This window comes from Lissotriton helveticus, chromosome 10 (assembly GCF_964261635.1).
Source record: "Lissotriton helveticus chromosome 10, aLisHel1.1, whole genome shotgun sequence".
NCBI classification, from domain to species: domain Eukaryota; kingdom Metazoa; phylum Chordata; class Amphibia; order Caudata; family Salamandridae; genus Lissotriton; species Lissotriton helveticus.
In genome coordinates this window covers 35,021,899-35,041,574 of record NC_136071.1, presented here as the reverse complement: position 1 = coordinate 35,041,574, position 19,676 = coordinate 35,021,899, and the positions used below count along the sequence as shown (strand labels likewise).

Sequence of the window (19,676 nt, the reverse complement as noted above, 5' to 3'; positions counted from 1 at the left end):
CCCTGGTGGGCATTATCAATTTGTGGTAATGCCCTTTGGTTTGAAAAATGCACCTGCCACCTTCCAAAGGTTGGTGAATCAAGTCCTCACTGGGCTGGATGACTTCTGTGCAGCATATCTTGACGATATTGCTGTCTTTAGCTCCACCTGGGAGGATCACCTGGTCCACCTGAGGAAAGTGTTAGAGGCCCTGCAAAAGGCAGGCCTCACTATCAAGGCCACTAAGTGCCAGATAGGGCAGACACAGGTTGTATACCTGGGCCACCTTGTAGGTGGAGGCCAGGTTCAGCCATTGGAGAGTAAAATACAGGCCATCAAGGACTGGGCTCCTCCAATCACCCAGACTCAGGTTCGAGCTTTCTTGGGCCTGACTGGTTATTACAGGAAGTTTGTCAGAAATTATGGGTCCATAGTGACCCCTCTTAATGACCTGACAAGCAAAAAGATGCCAAAGAAAGTTCAGTGGACAGCAAGCTGTCAGAAAGCATTCAATGACCTAAAGCAGGCCATGTGCACAGCACCTATCCTTAAGAGTCCAGATTACTCCAAGCCATTCATTGTCCAAACAGATGCTTCTGAGTTGGGTGTGGGAGCTGTTCTGTCTCAACTGAATTTTGATGGTAATGATCAGCCTATTGCTTTCATTAGTAGGAGGCTGACCCCCAGAGAGAAAAATTGGTCAGCTATTGAGAGGGAGGCCTTTGCTGTGGTTTGGGCCCTGAAGAAGCTGAGGGCCTACTTGTTTGGCACTCACTTCACCATTCAGACCGACCATAAGCCCCTCTTGTGGCTAAATCAGATGAAGGGTGAAAACCCCAAACTGCTTAGGTGGTCCATTTCCCTACAGGGGATGGATTTTACAGTGGAGCATAGACCTGGTACTGATCACAGCAATGCTGATGGGCTCTCCAGGTATTTCCACTTAGAACAAGAAGACTCACCTGGTCAAGGTTAGTTTATTGTCCCAAGGTTTGGGGGGGGGGTCATGTAGGAGAGTAGGGTCTGCAATCCTACGATCACCCAGATTTTTGCTTTTTGCTGCACTGGTTTGCGACTTTCCCTGGCTGTGGGCCTGCTAATCAGACCCACAGCCTAGCTGTTCTCTCTATCCAAATTGTACTCAGGTACTGAATTGGCACTGGGCCCTCTCTAAGTCCCTGTACCCAGGGCTGAGGTGTACCCAGAAGTCTCCCAGGGGCTGAAGCACGTATTGTGCCACCCCTGGGCTGACTAACTAAACTGACACAACTGGCTGCACGACAGCTGGGGCAAGGTGGTGTAATCCCCCTTTGCTGTAGATATAGTATACCTATATCTAACCCTAAAATGGACACACAGATCTCCTATCAGTCACTCCTATGGCAGGCCTTAACAATCCTGAAGGCAGAGTGCTTGGAATCGTGTGAGATAGTGCTCTGGCATGAGCTGAGCCTGTCTGCGGCTTTCAGGATCCCTCCCTTAGCCGTTTCCATGATATCGCATACCATATACTCTTAAGTGCATTATAATCCTCGCGGTTATATGCCAACTCTGGTATCGCTTTATCAAAACATGTCGAGTAAGGTGTCATACGAATTGGAATACTAACCCCTCGCCAATTCTGGCGACGGGGTTAGCATTCCACCCTTCTAGAGGGACACGACATGCATGTAACCTGTAAACCCGGGTAAAGTCAAACAGAGCCTCAGCTCCACAAAATGGATGCTGCCACCGAGACACAAGTCTGCCCTCCTGCTGCTGGGAGTCCTCCCAGAGCAGGAGATAAGGACAAAGGGTTTCCTGCCAGGGGCGGTGCCAGCACCGTCCCAGACAGGGTTTTGTGTATTCTAGGTAGGCAGGGCTTCAGAGGAAGGTGACTGCAAGTGGCACCCGGGTGCTCACTGTGCATAGGCCGGCTTGAACCAGTTCCAGGGGCACACCAGACCCTGAGCTGGGGAAAGCCCGCCAAAGGAGAGGGGTGTAACCACCCCCCTCCTGGTCCCACCCATAGGGCAGGACTTAGTCGCGTGCCAGCCCCCTTTTCCCAGATAAAGGTAGGAGCAGGCCCCCTTCCAAATTAGATCATCTTTGGAATCAAGACACGACTTTCTGCGAAAGGACATCAAGATTTCTTCTTCAAGATTCTCCCTTGTGACTAAGGAGTAGTCACCCTGCATCCGCAGGCACCATCTGCGGCCTGCTGCAAGTCCTTCCTCCGGAATCTGACTGCCCAGCTCGACAAGACCCGGCTTCCCTGGCACCTCCGACCTCTACTCACCTCTACAGCCAAGCTGAGAACAGTGAGTGCGACGAGACCTCAAGGGACCGGCTATTGCCAAGACTGCACGACTTCTTCACAGCAAGCCCGCCGAGTAATCTACTGGCGAGTGCTTTGGGGTCCGAGAAGCCCCGACCCTGAGCAGCTCCAGCACCGAAGAGCAGCCCCCCAGCATCTCCACGATCGGCGTGGGGCCCTTCTGCTTTTTGCTGCTCACCGCGTTGTTTGGCTACTAGCCCGCTGGCTTGTGGCCTTCTGAACGACGCCCGACGACATCACTGCTGCTGGTCTGGTTGCTCCAGACTGGCTCTTGCTCCCTTCCAGAAGAGGAGCACCCCGGACCCTCCTGGTCCACTCAAGACGCCATTTTGAGTCCACCGCGTGGGCTTGAATTAGCCAAGGCTTTGTTGCCCAATCCTGGGTTCTTCGACGCCGACAGCTTCATCCATCGTGGGACAGCTCGCCCCTCCATCCTGGTCGCCGACAACGCCTCCTGGACCGTGAGATCTGCAGAGCACAGCGTCGCCCACTCACCTAGTCGAGGTGACTAACATCCGGTGCCCTCCTGGTGCCCCCTGACTACTGGCTAGTAGTCACGAACTTGGTCCCCTCTGCTTTCAGGTATCGTCCATCTTCAAGATCCAGGCTTGGATCACTTCGAACTCTCTTCACTGGTCGCCTGCCAGCATCTTTCTTCCAGGCTCCTGGTTCGTCAACGAGGATTCCCGACGTCTTTTGAGACCTATGCAGCTGCAGCCCCTGGGCTAGGTAACTTCGGCATTTCGGTGCCCCAGCATAGCCTCACTATCCAAGGGTCAGGATCCACTTTCGTTTTCTCCCTACCAGGTCGGGTTCGCCCGTGAACACTAACTTTACCTTTACTAGCTATCATAGACTTTGTCCCGCATCCCGCGTGAGAGTGCACACTCTGCACCCGAGTCCCCTGGGCCTCCTAGAAGTAATCTAACGATTCTTTAGTCAAGTCCTAGCGATTCCAAAGCCTATTAGTATTGTACTTACCTGCTAGTAATTTCGCATTCCACTTTTAGAATATATGGTTTTTCGTGCCCCTCGGGCATTTGTATATACTGTGCTAACTTAAGTATTTTCGTAAGAGTTTTGTTGTGTGCCTAGCACCCTGTCCTCATAAAGAGTACAGGGCTGTTGTGATTCTAATAAATACACTGTTTATTTTCATAACACTTGTGTGGTGTCCTTTCACTGGGTGTTCAAGGGGTAATGTGATGGTAAAACAGCTGGCTTAACACGCCCTCTAGAGTCTTAGCCTTAGACTGCTCGTATCCATGCTACTAGGATAGCTGGTCTATAAGGTTGACTTACAACCAATCATCAATAAGGGTTGTTTGGACTGATATATAGTGATCACTAGAATAGTGAGCACTGCACATCAGGCCAACTTCTCACAGTCACAGATTAAGTATTTCGTAAATCTTTGCAGAACTGTTTTGTTTTTGGAAACCCTTGTTTTGCGACCCTTAATGCATCCCACATGACAAATGTTGCAACCACAAATCATTTTGCGAATGGTTGGCAACTTGGACATCAGGCCCAGAAGTTTGTAAATTGTGCAGGTAAAATGAAAATCTTAAATGTCCACATTTAAAAATTTGGTGTAATCTATGCAATTCAGAACCATGCTAGTTCTTTCCCTTCTCTCGCAGCACCACTCCTACTTTGATCATGAAACTATATTGCTAAAAATTGATAAACAAAAGCTAATTATCTGAAAAAAATAGCCCATATAAAATATGTTTACAGAACTTAGACTAATGCTTAGTGGCATTTATGATCCTATACTGGTTAAAACCTCTCTAAAACTGTCTGTATAAATATACGGTGCTAAGACAGATTTACTTACCATGACCGCTCTTACAGCTGTTTGAGGGGCTACAAGATTGAGGGCAGGGGATTTGTAATTACAATTCTTCTTAATTTATATAGAAATGAGTGCTTGTATCTTAGGGACAAGTTAGTTAGAATACTAGGTGGGGCTGAGTTATAGTTGGCCTGCATTCATTTCCCTGACTTTATGACATCACACTGCCAGCTGGGTGACACAACCTGAAGTCATGTTGCCTTAGCAAGGTATCTGTAAAAGGGAAGGAGAATTCCTCGTTCACCAGGCCATGCCAGTGTCTCACCTCGCCCAGGGCATCTGGCTCTTAGCGGGTAAGCATAACCACCAGGGGGATGGGCTACCGGAAAGTAATGCAACTGGTTGGCAGGTACAAAGGGTATTGTAAGCAAGTTCTCATCATAATCTAATCAGAATACAAATGGTGCTGGGTGGCTGGAAGAACAGATGATGAAGAATGTTTTATTTGGAAGATGAAAAGTGTAAATCCACCCTGCATGAAGTCACTTTATAAAAGAACAATGCTCCTGGGATGTAATTGTACTCCAAATAAAATGATTGACAGCCCGCTGTGCCACAGGGAAGCGGGGGCAGGAATCTCTCTGATGGATCTCTCAAGCAGAAAAAACGTATCCCTGCTGCCTACCAACCTCCATCCCATAAGCCATGTAGCAGTGGTGTCTAATGTTGCTACATAAAAGATGAATTTCAGGATACCCACTGACGTTCGACATGTTTTAAATTTTTTGTTAATTGTATGTAAATTTATAATTTAGGTATACTAAAAATCTGCAGTGGCTCTGGCTCTTGTGGAAATTTGGTCCATGATAGTGGTGGGGAATATGACTGCCCCACTGAGATTACGTTTCAGAGATATTCTCTTACTAAATGCTCCCAGTTCTATACATCATCTTTTTAAAACATCCCGGTTGTTTTTCCTTTGAAAGAGGGGTTAATTTGGATGTTTTGACTGACTAATTCCTTGAGTTGTAAAAAATTATTTTTGAACTTCCTAACGATTGCTATGCACACTATGCCATTACTGGCTATTAGATTGTTATATCTGTTTGACCTGACATTTGGAGACTACAGACCTAATAAATAGCAGACTTGATGAATGTCTGAGAAGGATGGGGCCCAGTGGTTTGGAGGTGATAATGGGAGAGAGGTCAGTGGCAGCAAAGAAGAAAGAACCACGCACAAAGTTATTTTATGAAGTTTAGAGAGAATTGACTAGTATGTACAGAGACACAGGTTGGATCGATTCCCCATGCCCCCATTTCTCTGTGGCCTCCTTGAAGCACCCTATAAGAAAGTGCCACTGTGCTGAACACTTTCATCTTTTTCCTGCTTCTATTCCATTCCAACGCTTTAAAACTGCTTAAGGGCTGCATAGTTATATAAATAATGTACAAAATACCATAACATTGAGACCAACAGCTTAACGGTATACAGCACTCATTGGCGTGTACTTTCTTCAGTAGACTTGGCACCAGCCCATTCTCCAGACACAGATACATCAACGTAGATATGTAATAAGACCAATACTGGTTTCCATGACTCTAGCGACCAGCCCTGCAATCTTGGCTTTTTGTCATTTTCCTTGACTAGGTAAAGGGAACAGCATCTTGATGGACAGGGTGTGGACCAGCATGTTGGTATCTGTGGGTCTATACTGTTTGCCCAGCAAAAGTTGAACGAGAGGAAAAGACAGGGGCCTTGGAGTATGTATAAATTGCTGAGTGGAACCCACTGCTTTCTCTACCACTGATACGGATATCTAATACTCACAATGAATATTCAGATATCTCACTTGAAAAGGGATCCCCTTTTCCTAAAATCGGGAAGGAGCACTTGGAGTAGAAAAAAGGACATATTAATAATGATGGTTATGTTAACTGGCAGTGGTAGTCTGATGTAGGTGCAAAGATTCCCCAGGGGCGCAGCAGATGTTTGCACCTGCTTTTTGCACTACCCTGGCACTTTGGTTTCGCTGAAGGAGCTGTAGATTCTTTCTCAGCCTCTTCTGTAACTGATCTCAAGGGGGCGTTTCCTTATTTCTTTGGTGTGTGATGAAATAAATCCTTTTCTTTTTTGCCTGTGCCATATGATAGACACGGGACAGAGGAAAAAACGACATCATTACTTGCACTGACAACTGTGCCCCTTGGAAGGTATTCCCTGATGGTGTGTGCAGTGACTCACTCCACCTGCCTGTAAGGCATCTCTACCCCCGTTTGAAAGCCAGACTGGTTGCACCCTGCACAGTGAAAGACAGACTGGTGCCTTCAAGCAACTGGTCCATTCGTCACTAATGTGCTGTTCCGAGAATAGACGTGGGATTTGGGAACAGATGATATGGCACACTGTCCTAGTGGAACAGTGCGCATACCCATAATGAGGCCCTAGTAGTCATTTTGAGAGAAGCAAAGAGCAGCAGAGCTGACCTGCTCAGCTAGTGCTGGAAGCTGACTACAACAAACTCATCCACTCACACCTCACAAATATTTTTTTAAAGGAAAATTAAATTAAAAGAAAATTGCTGCCTCTAGAGACTGAAAAATGACACTGCTCTGGTATCTGGAAACTGGTATATAATCTCATCATGCTTTGTCAGTGACAGTTACCCCAGTTCTTTGTGAAAGGAAAATTGGGATCTTAATGAGATCACAACAAAAATTCTCGTCTTTCCACCCGGGAGGAGGGTGAGAGATGTCTCAAAACGTTCGTCAACTTATCACCGTAGCTTAGTCTTGAGTGCTGTGTTGTTGAACTGTGCCATTACTCTTGAAGTCCACAAAATTGCCAAATATTACTTCTTTTTCTGCTTGATGTGCACACAATGTGAATCTTTCCACATTGCTGACTGCTATTGTCTTTTCAGCTCCTTTGCCCCGATTCCTCTTCCTGTCTCGCTTCATGTTCATACTAAATAGTGCCCCGTGGTCTTCCAAACAAGTACACCTCGTGGTCTAGGTGCCAGCTCCCCGCTGCTGCGGCATTACTTGTGAAATTTTGTGACTTAGCCTTATAGTCCTTTTCTTAACATTGTTGTCATTGTGTTTCTAATTTTGTACCATTGTATTGAGGACTCTTAATAGATGTATCTGTATTTGCTTAATTGTTCTTTTGCACTGCTTCCGATGATTTTTTTCCTCTTATACTGCCCTGCTTCCCTCCTCCTGCTTGCCTGCCCCCCCCCAGCGCCCCTCCCATCTGCCAGGACTACTTATGGAGGAGATAGTGCAGCTGACGCTTGCAGTGGGCACCCCGCCAGTCCAGGCCCAGCACCAGGAACCCTGGCTCTACTGCAACCCAAAGCTACGTAGCTCCAAGACCTTTTATCTGCCGGCACTACCTCTTCTCCTGCAACACCAAAGCACCAGCATGCTCTGCAACCACTACCACACCTACCACGACCACCCAGACCATCTCCAATGCCTCCTGCTCAATTCACAATCCCTCTGCAAGCATGCCACTGAGATTTGGGGCACCATCACCTCCTTCACCCCCAATGTCATCTTCCTCACCAAGACCTGGCTCAAACCTGCATCTGCACCTAACATCGCCTCAGCTACTCCAGCGGCCACAAGATAGCACACAAGATGGCATCAACAAGTATGGAGGAAGAATTACTTTCATCCTCAAGGAAACCATCCACTGCATCACCACCAAAGATGATGTCACCCCTATCATGGAACACCTCATCTTCCAACTCCGAACCAACAGCAGATCCACCATCAGAGACACCCATGCCCCAGTTTCAGCAATGGTATTCCTGAATGCATCACTCGACTCACCATCAGCTCCAAATACAACATCTTATTTGATGGCCTACATTTTCACCTCGACCCCAATGGTACCAACACTGCCAACCTCCACGAAAGGATAAGCAGCATTGGCCTCAAACAACTTGTCACCAACCCCACAGACATCGCAGGACACGCACTTGACCACATCTTCACGGCCAGCGACAGAGTCAAGTACAGCCATGTCACCCAACTTACCTGGACAGACCATACCATCGTCCACTTCAACATCTTGTGTGATTCCCCAGCACCGCCCCCAAGCCACCCAGCACACCATACTGCAGCTGAAACAAAGTCCCAGAAAGCCAGTGGACCAAGGCCCTCAACACATCCTGCCCACTCCGTGCAACCAACCTAGAACAGGCAGTCAAGAACTTCTCCTCCTGGATCACAGACTGCGCTGACAGAGTCGCCGCCAGCAAACCCACCAAGCTCAAAAGGTCCTCAAAGCCGGCCAGGTGGTACACTACGGAGCTAAAAACCATGAAACGCACCTGTACACGGCTTGAAAGGAAATGGTGCACTAGCATGGAGCCCACGGACCGAGCCATATCTAAAACAGCCCTCAACCAATGCCACCAATTCCTAGAAAAGAAGCACCCTGGACGATCACATAAATGCAAGCTCCAACCACAGCAAAGAACTCTTCAACATCGTCAGAGACTTCTCTAGCCCTTCAGTCACTGAAAACATCATCTCCACTTCCCAAGAACTCTGCGACACCCTGGCAGGCTTTTTCCACCACAATATCTCCAGCATCTGCAGAAACGTTGAACCCCATCCCACCCACATCCTCAGCCTTTTCACTCCCACAAATGAGGAGCACGACCACCTGCTCACCACCTGGGACCAGCTCCCCACGCAAGACACCACAGCCGATCATAAACTCGGTCCAGTCAGGAGCACCCACGGACCCCTGCCCCCACCACATCTTCAACCTTAAGAGTAAGACGATCAGCAGAGAGCTCACCATCACATGCATAAGTCAAGCCCCTAGTCAAGAACCTATCCACTGACCCCAACAAATTCAAGAACTACCGCCCCATGTCTCTCCTGCACTTTCCTGCCAAAGTCCTCGAGAAGCCCACCAAATGCCAACTCACAGATCCCCTGGAGAACAACAATCTTCTGGACACTTCTCAATCCAGATTCCGCACCAACCACAGCACCAAAACCACCCTGATTGCCGCCACTGACGATATCATATCACTCCTTGACCAAGGAAAAGCAGTGGCCGTAATCCTGCTTGACCTCTCAGTAGCATTTGACACAGTATTACACCACACCCTGATCACAAGGCTTCACAACATTGGAATCCAAGGAGACGCCCTCAATTGGATCACCTCCTTCCTCCCCTAAAGAACCCAGAGAATCTGCCTTCCTCTCTTCACCTTGGAACCCAAGAACACTATCTGTACTGCCCCTCAAGGTTCATCCATTAGCACTACCCTGTTGTGAAAAGGTATAACAATAGGGCCAGTAAAACTTCTTCACTCCGTGTTTTTTTTATCTTTATGGTTCTTTATTCGACGAAAATGATGCACATAAATTGAATATGGAAAGAAAAAGAATGGTAATTATCGTGTCTTTTATCGTCTCTTTCTCGTAGGATCCCTTTGGTGTTTCTTCACACTCGGCGTTTCCTTGTTCAACCGTTTCCCTCGGAAGAAAAAAAGGGGCGGAGATAAGTCTCCTATTAAATTGACCTCTTTTATATGGAGCAGGGCGTGTGGGAGCAGCAACACCAAAATAAAATCAACTGGTGTTTTCAAAGGAGGAAGGTCCCGGCACCCAAGGGTGAGGAGGAAGGGAGGGGTGATGAGGGCTTCAAAAGAAAGAAAAATGGTGCACACTCTACACTCGCGTATGCGATATAACGCTGTCAGCACACTCCTCGAAGGCCCTCCCCGTCTCTCCCATTCCCTCCCCCTCGCCTCCAATACTCTTTCAAGCGCCCATGCACCTGAGTAAGCCACGACCCTCCGGGGCCGTGGCGGGTCTCTGCGCCTTGTCCCTGCGACGACCGGACTCCGTCTGCTGTCGTCGGTTCGTCGTGGGCCTCTCTGCTCTGCTTCAGGACACCGCCAGCTAGCGTTAGCGTCTTGACATCCCGACTCGAACTGTCTAGCGTTTCCTGCCTCTGTCCTCCTTCTTTTTCCGGTCCTTCCGCTTCATCCTCAAAAGGCCTCTCCCCCCTCATGTGATCTCCCCCGTGGGCAGCAGAGACGTCTGTCTTAAAGGGGCCGTAGATTATAGTGTTTTCAGTGGAGGTGTTTCGTGGCTCACTCCATACAGGCTGTAAATAAAGGAGGGGAAAGAGGTAAGGTGGCATTCACTCGTCTTCGTTTTGTCTTCTGTCATCCTCGTTTTGATTAGGGACTTCCTGACACCTGTTAAACAACTACATGACTCCCTTGGCATACATCGTCAGATCGCATTGAATGAACATCATATCCTACGCTGACGATACTGTGCTTATCCTCTCACTATCAGAAGACCCCTCCGCCACCCTGACCAACTTCTGCAGGTGCAAGATGAGCATTGCTGACTGGATAAGCGATAACTGCCTTAAACTCAGCACAGACAAGGCAGAAGTGGTGATCTTCTGGAACAACTCCTCCCCATAGAACGTCACCTGGTGGCCTCCCGAACTTTGATTCTCACCCACTCTGAACCACTACGCCCACAACCTTGGCACTATCCTGGACAGTAAGCTCAAATTGAAAAGACCGATCAACGCAGTATCTTCCACCTGCTTCCTCACCCTTCGCATACTCTGCAAAATCTTCAAGTGGCTCCCCATCGACACCAGGCGGACCGGCACACAAGCCCTTGTAACCAGCCGACTGGACTACGGTAACGCATTCTATGTAGGAATCTCCTCGCATCTTTTCAAGAGACTTCAAATCATACAGAACTCAGTGGCCAGACTCATCCTTGACTTTCCTAAATGGACGGATCCACATCACCCCCCACATCAAGAAGCTCCACTGGCTTCCCATTCAGAAATGATGCCAGTTCAATTTGTTGATCAACACCTCAAAAGCCCTCCACAACCAGCGAGCAGCATACATCAACCACCGCCTGAACTTCCACCTTCCCTCTTCCTTGAACATCCCCCCCACATTTGCCATAGTAACAGTGGAGGATGCTCCTTCTCCTAACGCGCTGCAAAGTTCTTGAACGACCTCCCACTTCAACTCTGAACCTCATCTTCTCTGCTGGAGTTCAGAAAAGGGCTCTAGAACTGGCTTTTCAATAGAGTCTCCCAGCAGCAGTGCTCTCAGGACATGGATATCCTTACAGATTATTAGCTGCACTATACAAATCCAGATTGATTGATTGACATCAGTGACAGAGATTGCATAATTAATATATCTCAGATGTATGGTCAGTTGAGATAGGCGGTTCTGTTTAAAGAATGTTGCACCGTTGGCTAACCATACATGCCTAGTTGTAAAGAATGACCCTCAACACACCTGAAATGATCTATGCAACATACTCTAATGGTCGGCAACTGGTGTACGCAGCTACATCTTGAGGAATGTTGAGCTCCATCATGTTGAAAGTCCTGAATCAGTTTGTGATGCAGATGTTTTAGATGTAATAATGCTTCTAAGTTGAATTAGAAACTAAAGAGAACTAGATGAAATGTGAACATATTCTATGAACACCTAAGGGGGACTTAATTCACAATATTAAGTGGATTTGAGAGTAGCTGGTAGACAGATAGAATGTCTGGAATTGACAGAACGCCCAAAACCAGAACCCATTGATTAGACGAAAGCTGCTTCGTTGTCTGGGGATGCAATTTAAGTTCTATGTTTACAAGTTTCATTTCCACAGCTCTGCCACGAGAATATTGCTTGCACCACTAATGGCTCCCACCCTATTTTCTGCCCCGTGCTGTAGCATATTGTACTTCTCTTGAAGTATCACAGGACCTTTATTGATAGTCCTAAACTCTGAATAGCACTGCATATGTCCCATTTCATAGAGCATTTTACAACAGATATAGGGCCTGATTTATATCTTGACAGAGAGGGAACTCCTCCACAAGGGTGAAATTGTTCTCTCCCTGCCAAGATTATGGTCCTCCTGACAAATGTAATTTCAGGTGGACCATAGTTTGAAAAGGCAGAGGTTACTCCTTCTTTGCCGTGGTCAGTTTCTTTCAACCGCCCGAAGGAGTAAGGGCTGTCGGAAGTTTGGCTATCTGTTTGCCTGTCTAATTTAAAAGGGCGGACATATAGCCGTTTTTCAATACCCGTCACCGCCACGAAAAACCTGGCTGTAAGAGTAATTTAAAAGATGTCAATGCCACCCACACCGTGGGAAGTTTCGCCCATAGTGAGGTGGGATTGTTTCTCTTTATTTTCAAAAAGAAAATCCCGCTTTTAGATTTTCTTTTTAAAAAGATTTATTTTTTTACTCTTAAGTATGGCTGTGTCATGTTTGACTCAGCTGTCCCGCAAAGTTACAAAGCATTGGCAGTAACCGCCGTGATGGCGGTTTCCGTCAATGCTTGAAATGCCCACTGGGCCAGCAGACATGTAATAATTGGGCAGGTGGCACATCTATGAGGATGACAAATAATTTTTTCCTCCGCCCTGGCAGAGGGCAGTTAAATCAGACCCATAACATTTTAAAATGTAAGCAAATGGTTGGTATAAAATGTTTGTTTGGTTTTATTTGAAAAATTCTGTTTTTTTCTCATTAAAAAGCAAATTAAAATTTAAAAGCCCGTCACCGCCAGAAAAAACCTGGCTGTAAGAGGAATTTAAAAGATCTCAATGCCACCCTCACCGTGGGAAGTTTCGCCCATAGTGAGGTGGGATTGTTTTCTTTATTTTCAAAAAGAAAATCCCGCTTTTAGATTTTCTTTTTAAAAAGATTTTTTTTTTACTCTGTAGTATGGCTGTGTCATGTTTGACTCAGCTGTCCCGCAAATTTACAAAGCATTGCCAGAAACCGCCGTGGTGCGGTTCCTGTCAATGCTTGAAATGCCCACTGGGCCAGCAGACATGTAATAATTGGGCAGGTGGCACATCTATCAGGATGACAAATAATGTTCCCCTCCGCCCTGGCAGAGGGCAGTTAAATCAGACCCATAACATTTTAAAAAGTAAGCAAATGGTTGGTATAAAATGTTTGTTTGGTTTTGTTTGAAAAATTCTGGATTTTTTTCTCATTAAAAAGCAAATTAAAATATAAAAGCCATAAGAGAAACTATATTAATCTTTCCTGGACACCTTTTCAAGAAAAAATTAAAAGAACCGGGTGGTAGATAAAGATAGCAGCCTGACAAGGTTTAAAACTGACACTGAATTCATAAAGTAGCTAGCAGCACCTCTATCCCATTATATCCTGCTCGGTGATTGCCTTTTTTTTTGCTTCCTGTGTTTGTATCTCTGAGCACCTGGCTCTGCCAGTTTTTTGATAGTCTAATAGAAAGTATATTTTCCAACCTGCATCACTATCATGTTGTAGCCCTGTAGCATAAATACAACACTACTTCATAAGCTTTGACATAATTAAAAAAAATATTTTGAAATGGGCTTTTAGTAATACCTTTGGGTGTCTAATCACACGTGGTTGAGCAGCTGGACTGAGGTGTTTTAATGGACTGACAGACCAGAATGTCAGGTTTTACTGCTGTACTCTGGAACTGTGTCATAACAAAGAAGTGGCAGTGAAATGCCTATTACAGAACGTTCCTTACAGCAGGCCCCTTCAGTGAATGTCCTACTTTTTAATTCTTATTTTGCAGCCTTTGCTTTCACCAAAACAAACCTTAACCTATACCTTTACCCTAACCTGAACACCAACCTTCATTACCTTACATATAATTGTGTATCAATACCTAAACCTAACCCTTGCCCTAACCCTTAACCTAACCTTGATCCCAACAATTATTTCCATAGAGCATCATAAACATAACCCTCACCCTAAACATTAACATTAGATTAACCCTTCCTGTGACCTTACTTCCCCCCTTAACTCTTAACCTGAACCGAGCCATAGTTACCTCATTCATTTACCTTAATTTTGACAATCGGCATAAACTCAAAACGTTGACGCTATATCCATCTCTATTTCTTATTATACACTTACTTAGCTTAAAGGTACCAATAGACATTAGGAGTAGCTTGTGTTGTGATTGAACTTGATAAAGGCAATAAGAACATAATTTGCGGGTAGGGAAGGCTCTGGGGAATTCAGATCCTTTCCCATGCCAAGTACTCATCTCTGAGGAATTGCATTATTTTCCCAATTATCAATCAATCTCACCCTAACTTTTGGTCCAGAGGGACCAAATGCTTCATCTTTAATACCAAGGTATCTGCACCCTTTTCAGTAGTTTCACAGTGCTTACATCTCCATATACATCTGAGAGTTGCTGGCCAATGGTGTGTTCAAATAATCTACAAGCCTTGCAGCCAGATGGTTGATGGGTGGGATGAACAAACGAGGGCAGATTCAGCCTTAAACCACAAGCTGAAACAATGGCAACTTCAACGTGCTATTCTTGTCGATTTCAGGTGATGACATGGCAGTAAGAAGAGACCTAGGCTGATCTCTGCTTCATCATTGCTCCTCCTACCGGCCAAGGGAATGGCTGCGCACGAGCAAGAAGCCAACATCTTCCATGCAAGAGAGATCCAACTATCACAGAATTTAGGGGCCACTGGCAACGGGTATCCTCACTCTGAGGTAAGCTTTGTGAGGCCTAGAAGCAACTTGCATATCGTTGGGTGCAGGTCTTTTATGGCAGCACTGTCTTTAGACCTCAGTAATGGGCTTTGCTACACAGGGTGTGTCCTTCTGTTTTACATTTCTTCTCTTTGGTACCAACTTAATACTTTAAATAAGGATTCCTCTCTAGTGACTATTGTTCTCATGTTCCTATAGACTTTCAGCTGTTGCCAACTCTGAGTTCTGTCTGTCATTTTGGTAGCATTGGAATTTACATGAAAGAAGTTTAAAGAAAGTGATGCCAAGGGAAGCTGGGCACGCTGCTCCCACAAGTTGCTTGCATTCAATAACGTGTAGATGTGCGCATCACCACTGAATTCTGAGCATATAAACAGCTCACCAGGAATGACAATGGGGTCTTAGGCGGTTCTGGACTTTATAGGGAACCCTAGAAAAAACAATCTGAAGAAAATGAGAGGAGGGGTAGGCAACCATAGGAAGGGGCAATGAAAAGTCGAACGTTTGTGGGGGTGTGAGGTTTCTAGCATTTACTCCTATTGGAAGAGGGCTTGCTGGTTTGTCTCATGCTCCGTTGAGAGATTTAAAGAGCCTAGGAGACTCCCTCACCATAAGTAGAGAGTATGGTCACTGAGGAAAGAAGAGGCAGCTTCGGAATCACAGTGAGAGCCTTAGGAGTATTAGCCGTTGCTCAATCAGAATGTCATCCAGATTAAGAGGGAAGATGTATTACGTTATGTTACGAGTATCTGTACAGAACACTATCACCTGTGAAGGTATCTTGGCGCTGAGCAGGTGTTTTGCTTAGCCTCTCCTAGTACGGGGGTTACTCAAATAGCAATGTCTTCAGCCCCTTGCGGAACTCAGTAAGGTAAGAGGCAAGCCCTCATCATGGGGATCCTTGACGATGACGCAGTCCCTCTCGTCGCAACACTGGATCACCTCAGAACTGACGCATCTCCTTGGCTTCGCGACACATCCTCAGTGCCAGACCTCACAATGCTCCTCTTTTTCAGTGGACCTAGTTTGGTCTGTGTAGCCGGCCCGTGCTCCATTGTGGTCGAACTGAACTTGTGACTTGGTCCGGCCTGACCTAGATATCCACAGTGGCGCTTTGTGCTTTTGACGCTATTTTCACTGAAATCTTTAAACTTGAAAATCTCCAGTTTTACTGATTGGATTTTTATAGTTAAGGTCTTATTTTATTTATTAGAGAATAATCTATTTTTCTGCCTCTGTTGTGGGAACATTTTATGGTGTGTTTTCACTGTGTTACTGCTTGAGACGTTGCACAAATACTTTACACATTGCTTCTAAGTTAAGCCTGACTGCTCTGTGCCAAGCTACCAAGGGTTGAGCACAGGTAAATTTAGGGGTTGCTTGTGAGTTCATCCTGACAAGGATTGTGGTTGCTGCTTGAGTAGGGCTTCATCCCCCCTCAACCAGCAACCCAATGTCTTACAATGACAGTCAACGTGATACCTTGAAGTCCCAACATTAGTAGTCCAATTCAGCAGTTAGAACAGTGGATTGGTTAGCGTGTAACCCTGTACGTTTCAATAGGGCTTCTAGCTTTTCCACAGTAAAAACCACAATTTGGGGTCTTTACTGTTAGGACATAGAGAATGTCCTGCTTTTTGATATACTGCCTTAGGACTCAATAGGCTTGCTGTAGGGGTGACCTATTTATATTAAAAAGGGAGGTTTGGGGTTTGTCATTGGTTTAAATGGCAAAGTTGGGTTAGCAGTTTAAAACTGCTCTGCCAGTCTGCAGTACAAGGCAGGGAGACCTGTTTTGATGTTGTAACATCCAAGGTGGCACAATCAGTGCTGCAGCCCTGGTGGGACACTTTAACTTACATGTTCCTGTTCCGCAAACACCTAAAAAACGTCCTTTTTTAGAAACCTGAATAAAATCTCTTGTTAGCAGTTTTACCTGAAAGCATCACTCATTTTAGCGCTAGAACGCCTCAGGGCAGCTACCGCGCTTTATAAATTCTCTTTTCATTTCATTTCATGCCCTGGCTACCTCTGGTACCATATACTATGGACTTATAAGTAAGTAAAGTTATGTAATTTGGGTTTGGGCATTGTCAATGTAACATTAAACTTTTAATGGTCAAAGTACTAGCACTGAAGTCTGGTTAGTAGGCCTCAGTGCATGCTGAAAGTCGTAAAACCATCAGCATCAGCCCAAAGCTTTGGTGGCGATCATGCAAAATCGCAACACGCGGACTCTATATGAGTAGGAGCACGGTGGAGCGGAGGTGTCTGAGTCGTTGATGGAAGTAGATACAACTGTTCAGGTAGGCGGGTCCTATGTTGTGTAGTGCCTTGGATGTTAGGATTGAGGAGTTGGAACTGGGCGCATTTTTTGTATTGGGAGACAGTGGAGTTCCCTAAGCTGTGGTGTGATGTGTATTCTGATGGGAGTCTGACTGCCTTGTTCATAATGGTTCATATTTGTCTGGTGAGTTGCTTGGTGTTTCTGGCATAGACAGTGTTCCCATAGTCCAGCTTGGTTATGATGAGGGTATGGGTGACGGGTTTTCTGGTGTTGCTTGAAAGCCATTTGAAGATCTTCCTCACTGTCTTCAGAGTGTGGACGCAGGATGCAGTGATGGCATTGACTTGATCAGTCATGTTCAGCTTGCTGTAAATGGTAATCCAGAGGGTCCTGGTGTGGTGGTTGGGGTTGGTGGACATCCACAGCATGCTGTTTTTTCTGAAACTCACTACATCTGTCTTGTCGGTGTTGAGCTTGAAAGAGTTGGTCTTCATCCAGCAGGCAACTTCCTTCATGCAGGCGATGAACTTGCTCCTTGTGTTGAGAGTCTTGTCTGAGAGGGAGAGTCTGAGCTGTTTCTTTTCATGTTATATGGGTCCTAATAATCTAGCAGGTCTGTGTATTTAAAACAACACAACTTCATAATACAGAGACTGAGCCTTCTTATATAATCAGTAAATGTTGGTCGGTTTGGCTTGCTCACAGTACCACATTTACACGTCCAGAGTTATAGATGCCAATAACCTAGACCAGCATTTCCCAAACTGTGGTCCGCGGACCCCTAGGGGTCCGTGAGACATTCCCAGGGGGTCCGCAGGACTCGAGTACCTGTCGTAGTGAAAAATGAAACGCCCATGCGTCCTCACAGCACACAAGAGCTGTGAATGTTGGCGCAGGGGCGGCAAGACCACAACAATACAATCGGGAGGCGGGGGCAGCGAATGGGCAGTCAGGGGGCGGGGCCGCAGGGGGCACAGCGGCTGGGGAAACAAGCGGAACAGAAGGCAAAAGGGCACAAAAAAAGAGTGGAACAGAGGGAAGAAGGGCACAAAAAACGAGGGGAAAACGAAGTGGAACAGAGGGCAGAAAGGCACAAAAAACGAGTGGAACAGAGGGCAGAAGGGCACACAAAACGAAGGGAAAACGAGTGGAACAGAGGGCAGAAAGGCACAAAAAACGAGTGGAACAGAGGGCAGGAAGGCACAAAAAACGAGGGAAAATCGAGTGGCACAGAAGGCAAAAGGGGCACAAAAACAAGGGAAAAACGAGTGGCACAGAGGGCAGACGGGCACAAAAAACGAATGGCACAGAGGCAAAAAACAGAAATATAGGGGCAGCTAAGAACAGAAGGCAGAACGGGCAGAGAGGCACGGGGGCAGCGAGGGGAACAGAAGGGAAAACCGGGCAGAGACACGGGGCAGCGAGGGATACAAAAGGAAAGACCGGGCAGAGAGAGCACGGGGACAGCGAGCGGAACAGAGGGAAGAAAAAGGGGCACGGACCACGTACAGGCAGCGGGGGAAGGCAGACAACAGCAGTCACAGACACAACAATGAAAATACAGGCAATACAATAAAAGCAATAAAACGTTGAAAGGCACTTGTGTATAGGTTACCATTACTTGGCAGGCAGATAAAAATAGATGCAGCCACGACCAGCATCAGGATTTTCGTGCTGCTGTCTGATTGGTCACTTTCCACAAGCCCTTGGGTACCACTAAATAATACACTGCTGTATGGATACATGTCCATGCCAATAGACCCAATTCAGGCGGTCTCCTTCTTGAAATTGCCTCTGCTTCAAACAGCGTGTTTAAAAAGAAATTTAAATTGTACAAATTGCTTGGGGGTCCCCGGCTTCCAGTTGTGATTCAGTGGGGGTCCTCAGGAGTCAAAAGTTTGGGTACCACTGACCTAGACCATGACTCTCAGGTTTCCAAGGAAATCGTGGAAACAGATCTAACCCTATTGTTTGTTACTCATCCATGCCCAAAATGTCACAAAGAAAAGATACAGTATTGCATTGTCAAACATTTATTCCAAAGCTCTAAATTTTGCAAATAAAACATGAACTGTGATTGTAAGAAAGATGAGACACATAATTGTTATGAGCGTTATCAGAATAGTGAAAAATACAAACAATTCAATCATGGTAATTGTTCATAACGTTGCTAATGTTACTCCTATTTATTGTTAGCCTCCATGCTAAAGAGTGTTTTAAGCAACAAGGGAACCCAAAAGGCAGTACGTCAGGGACCTTGGGCGTGTAAGCAATTTCTAAAGACAGTGGTCCCTAGACAGCTACGAGATTGAAGCAAGCAATAAACATATGCTAAATAGACTATATGTTCTTTGTCCAGCCGGACAGATTTTTAATGATTAAATAAGTGCATAGAAGGAGATTCATGTACAATTTCAAGTGGGACACAACCTGCGTCCAACTTACAAACATAGACTGACAACACGAATACGGGTGCGGGGTTCAGGCAAGGGAAAAGAGTCTGCATATCATACAATTTAACAAACTTGAATCGCATGAGAGTACCATTGCACAATGTAATCCACAGTGTTTAAATGCATATGGTATACAGAGTGTCGGCGACGTTTTGATCCCTAGGGCAAAATCATGGGATCATCTTCAGTACATTAATTATTTACATGCCTGTGTACGAGCAATTCTAGACATTTGATTTATTCATGTCTTGGTACATTTAAGCAATTTGTTTGACACATG

General features: G+C 46.0%; 1 protein-coding gene across 1 annotated transcript in view; it reads left to right on the top strand.

Moving 5' to 3' along the window:
* LOC144785826 (adiponectin receptor protein 2-like) overlaps nt 1–19,676 on the top strand; it is a 368,390-nt gene that overhangs the window by 85,566 nt on the left and 263,148 nt on the right. The window contains exon 2 of the mRNA XM_078664672.1: nt 14,485–14,656. Coding sequence (XP_078520798.1) covers nt 14,558–14,656 — 99 coding nt within the window. The 5' untranslated portion in view covers nt 14,485–14,557. The remainder of the gene's footprint in view (nt 1–14,484; nt 14,657–19,676) is intronic.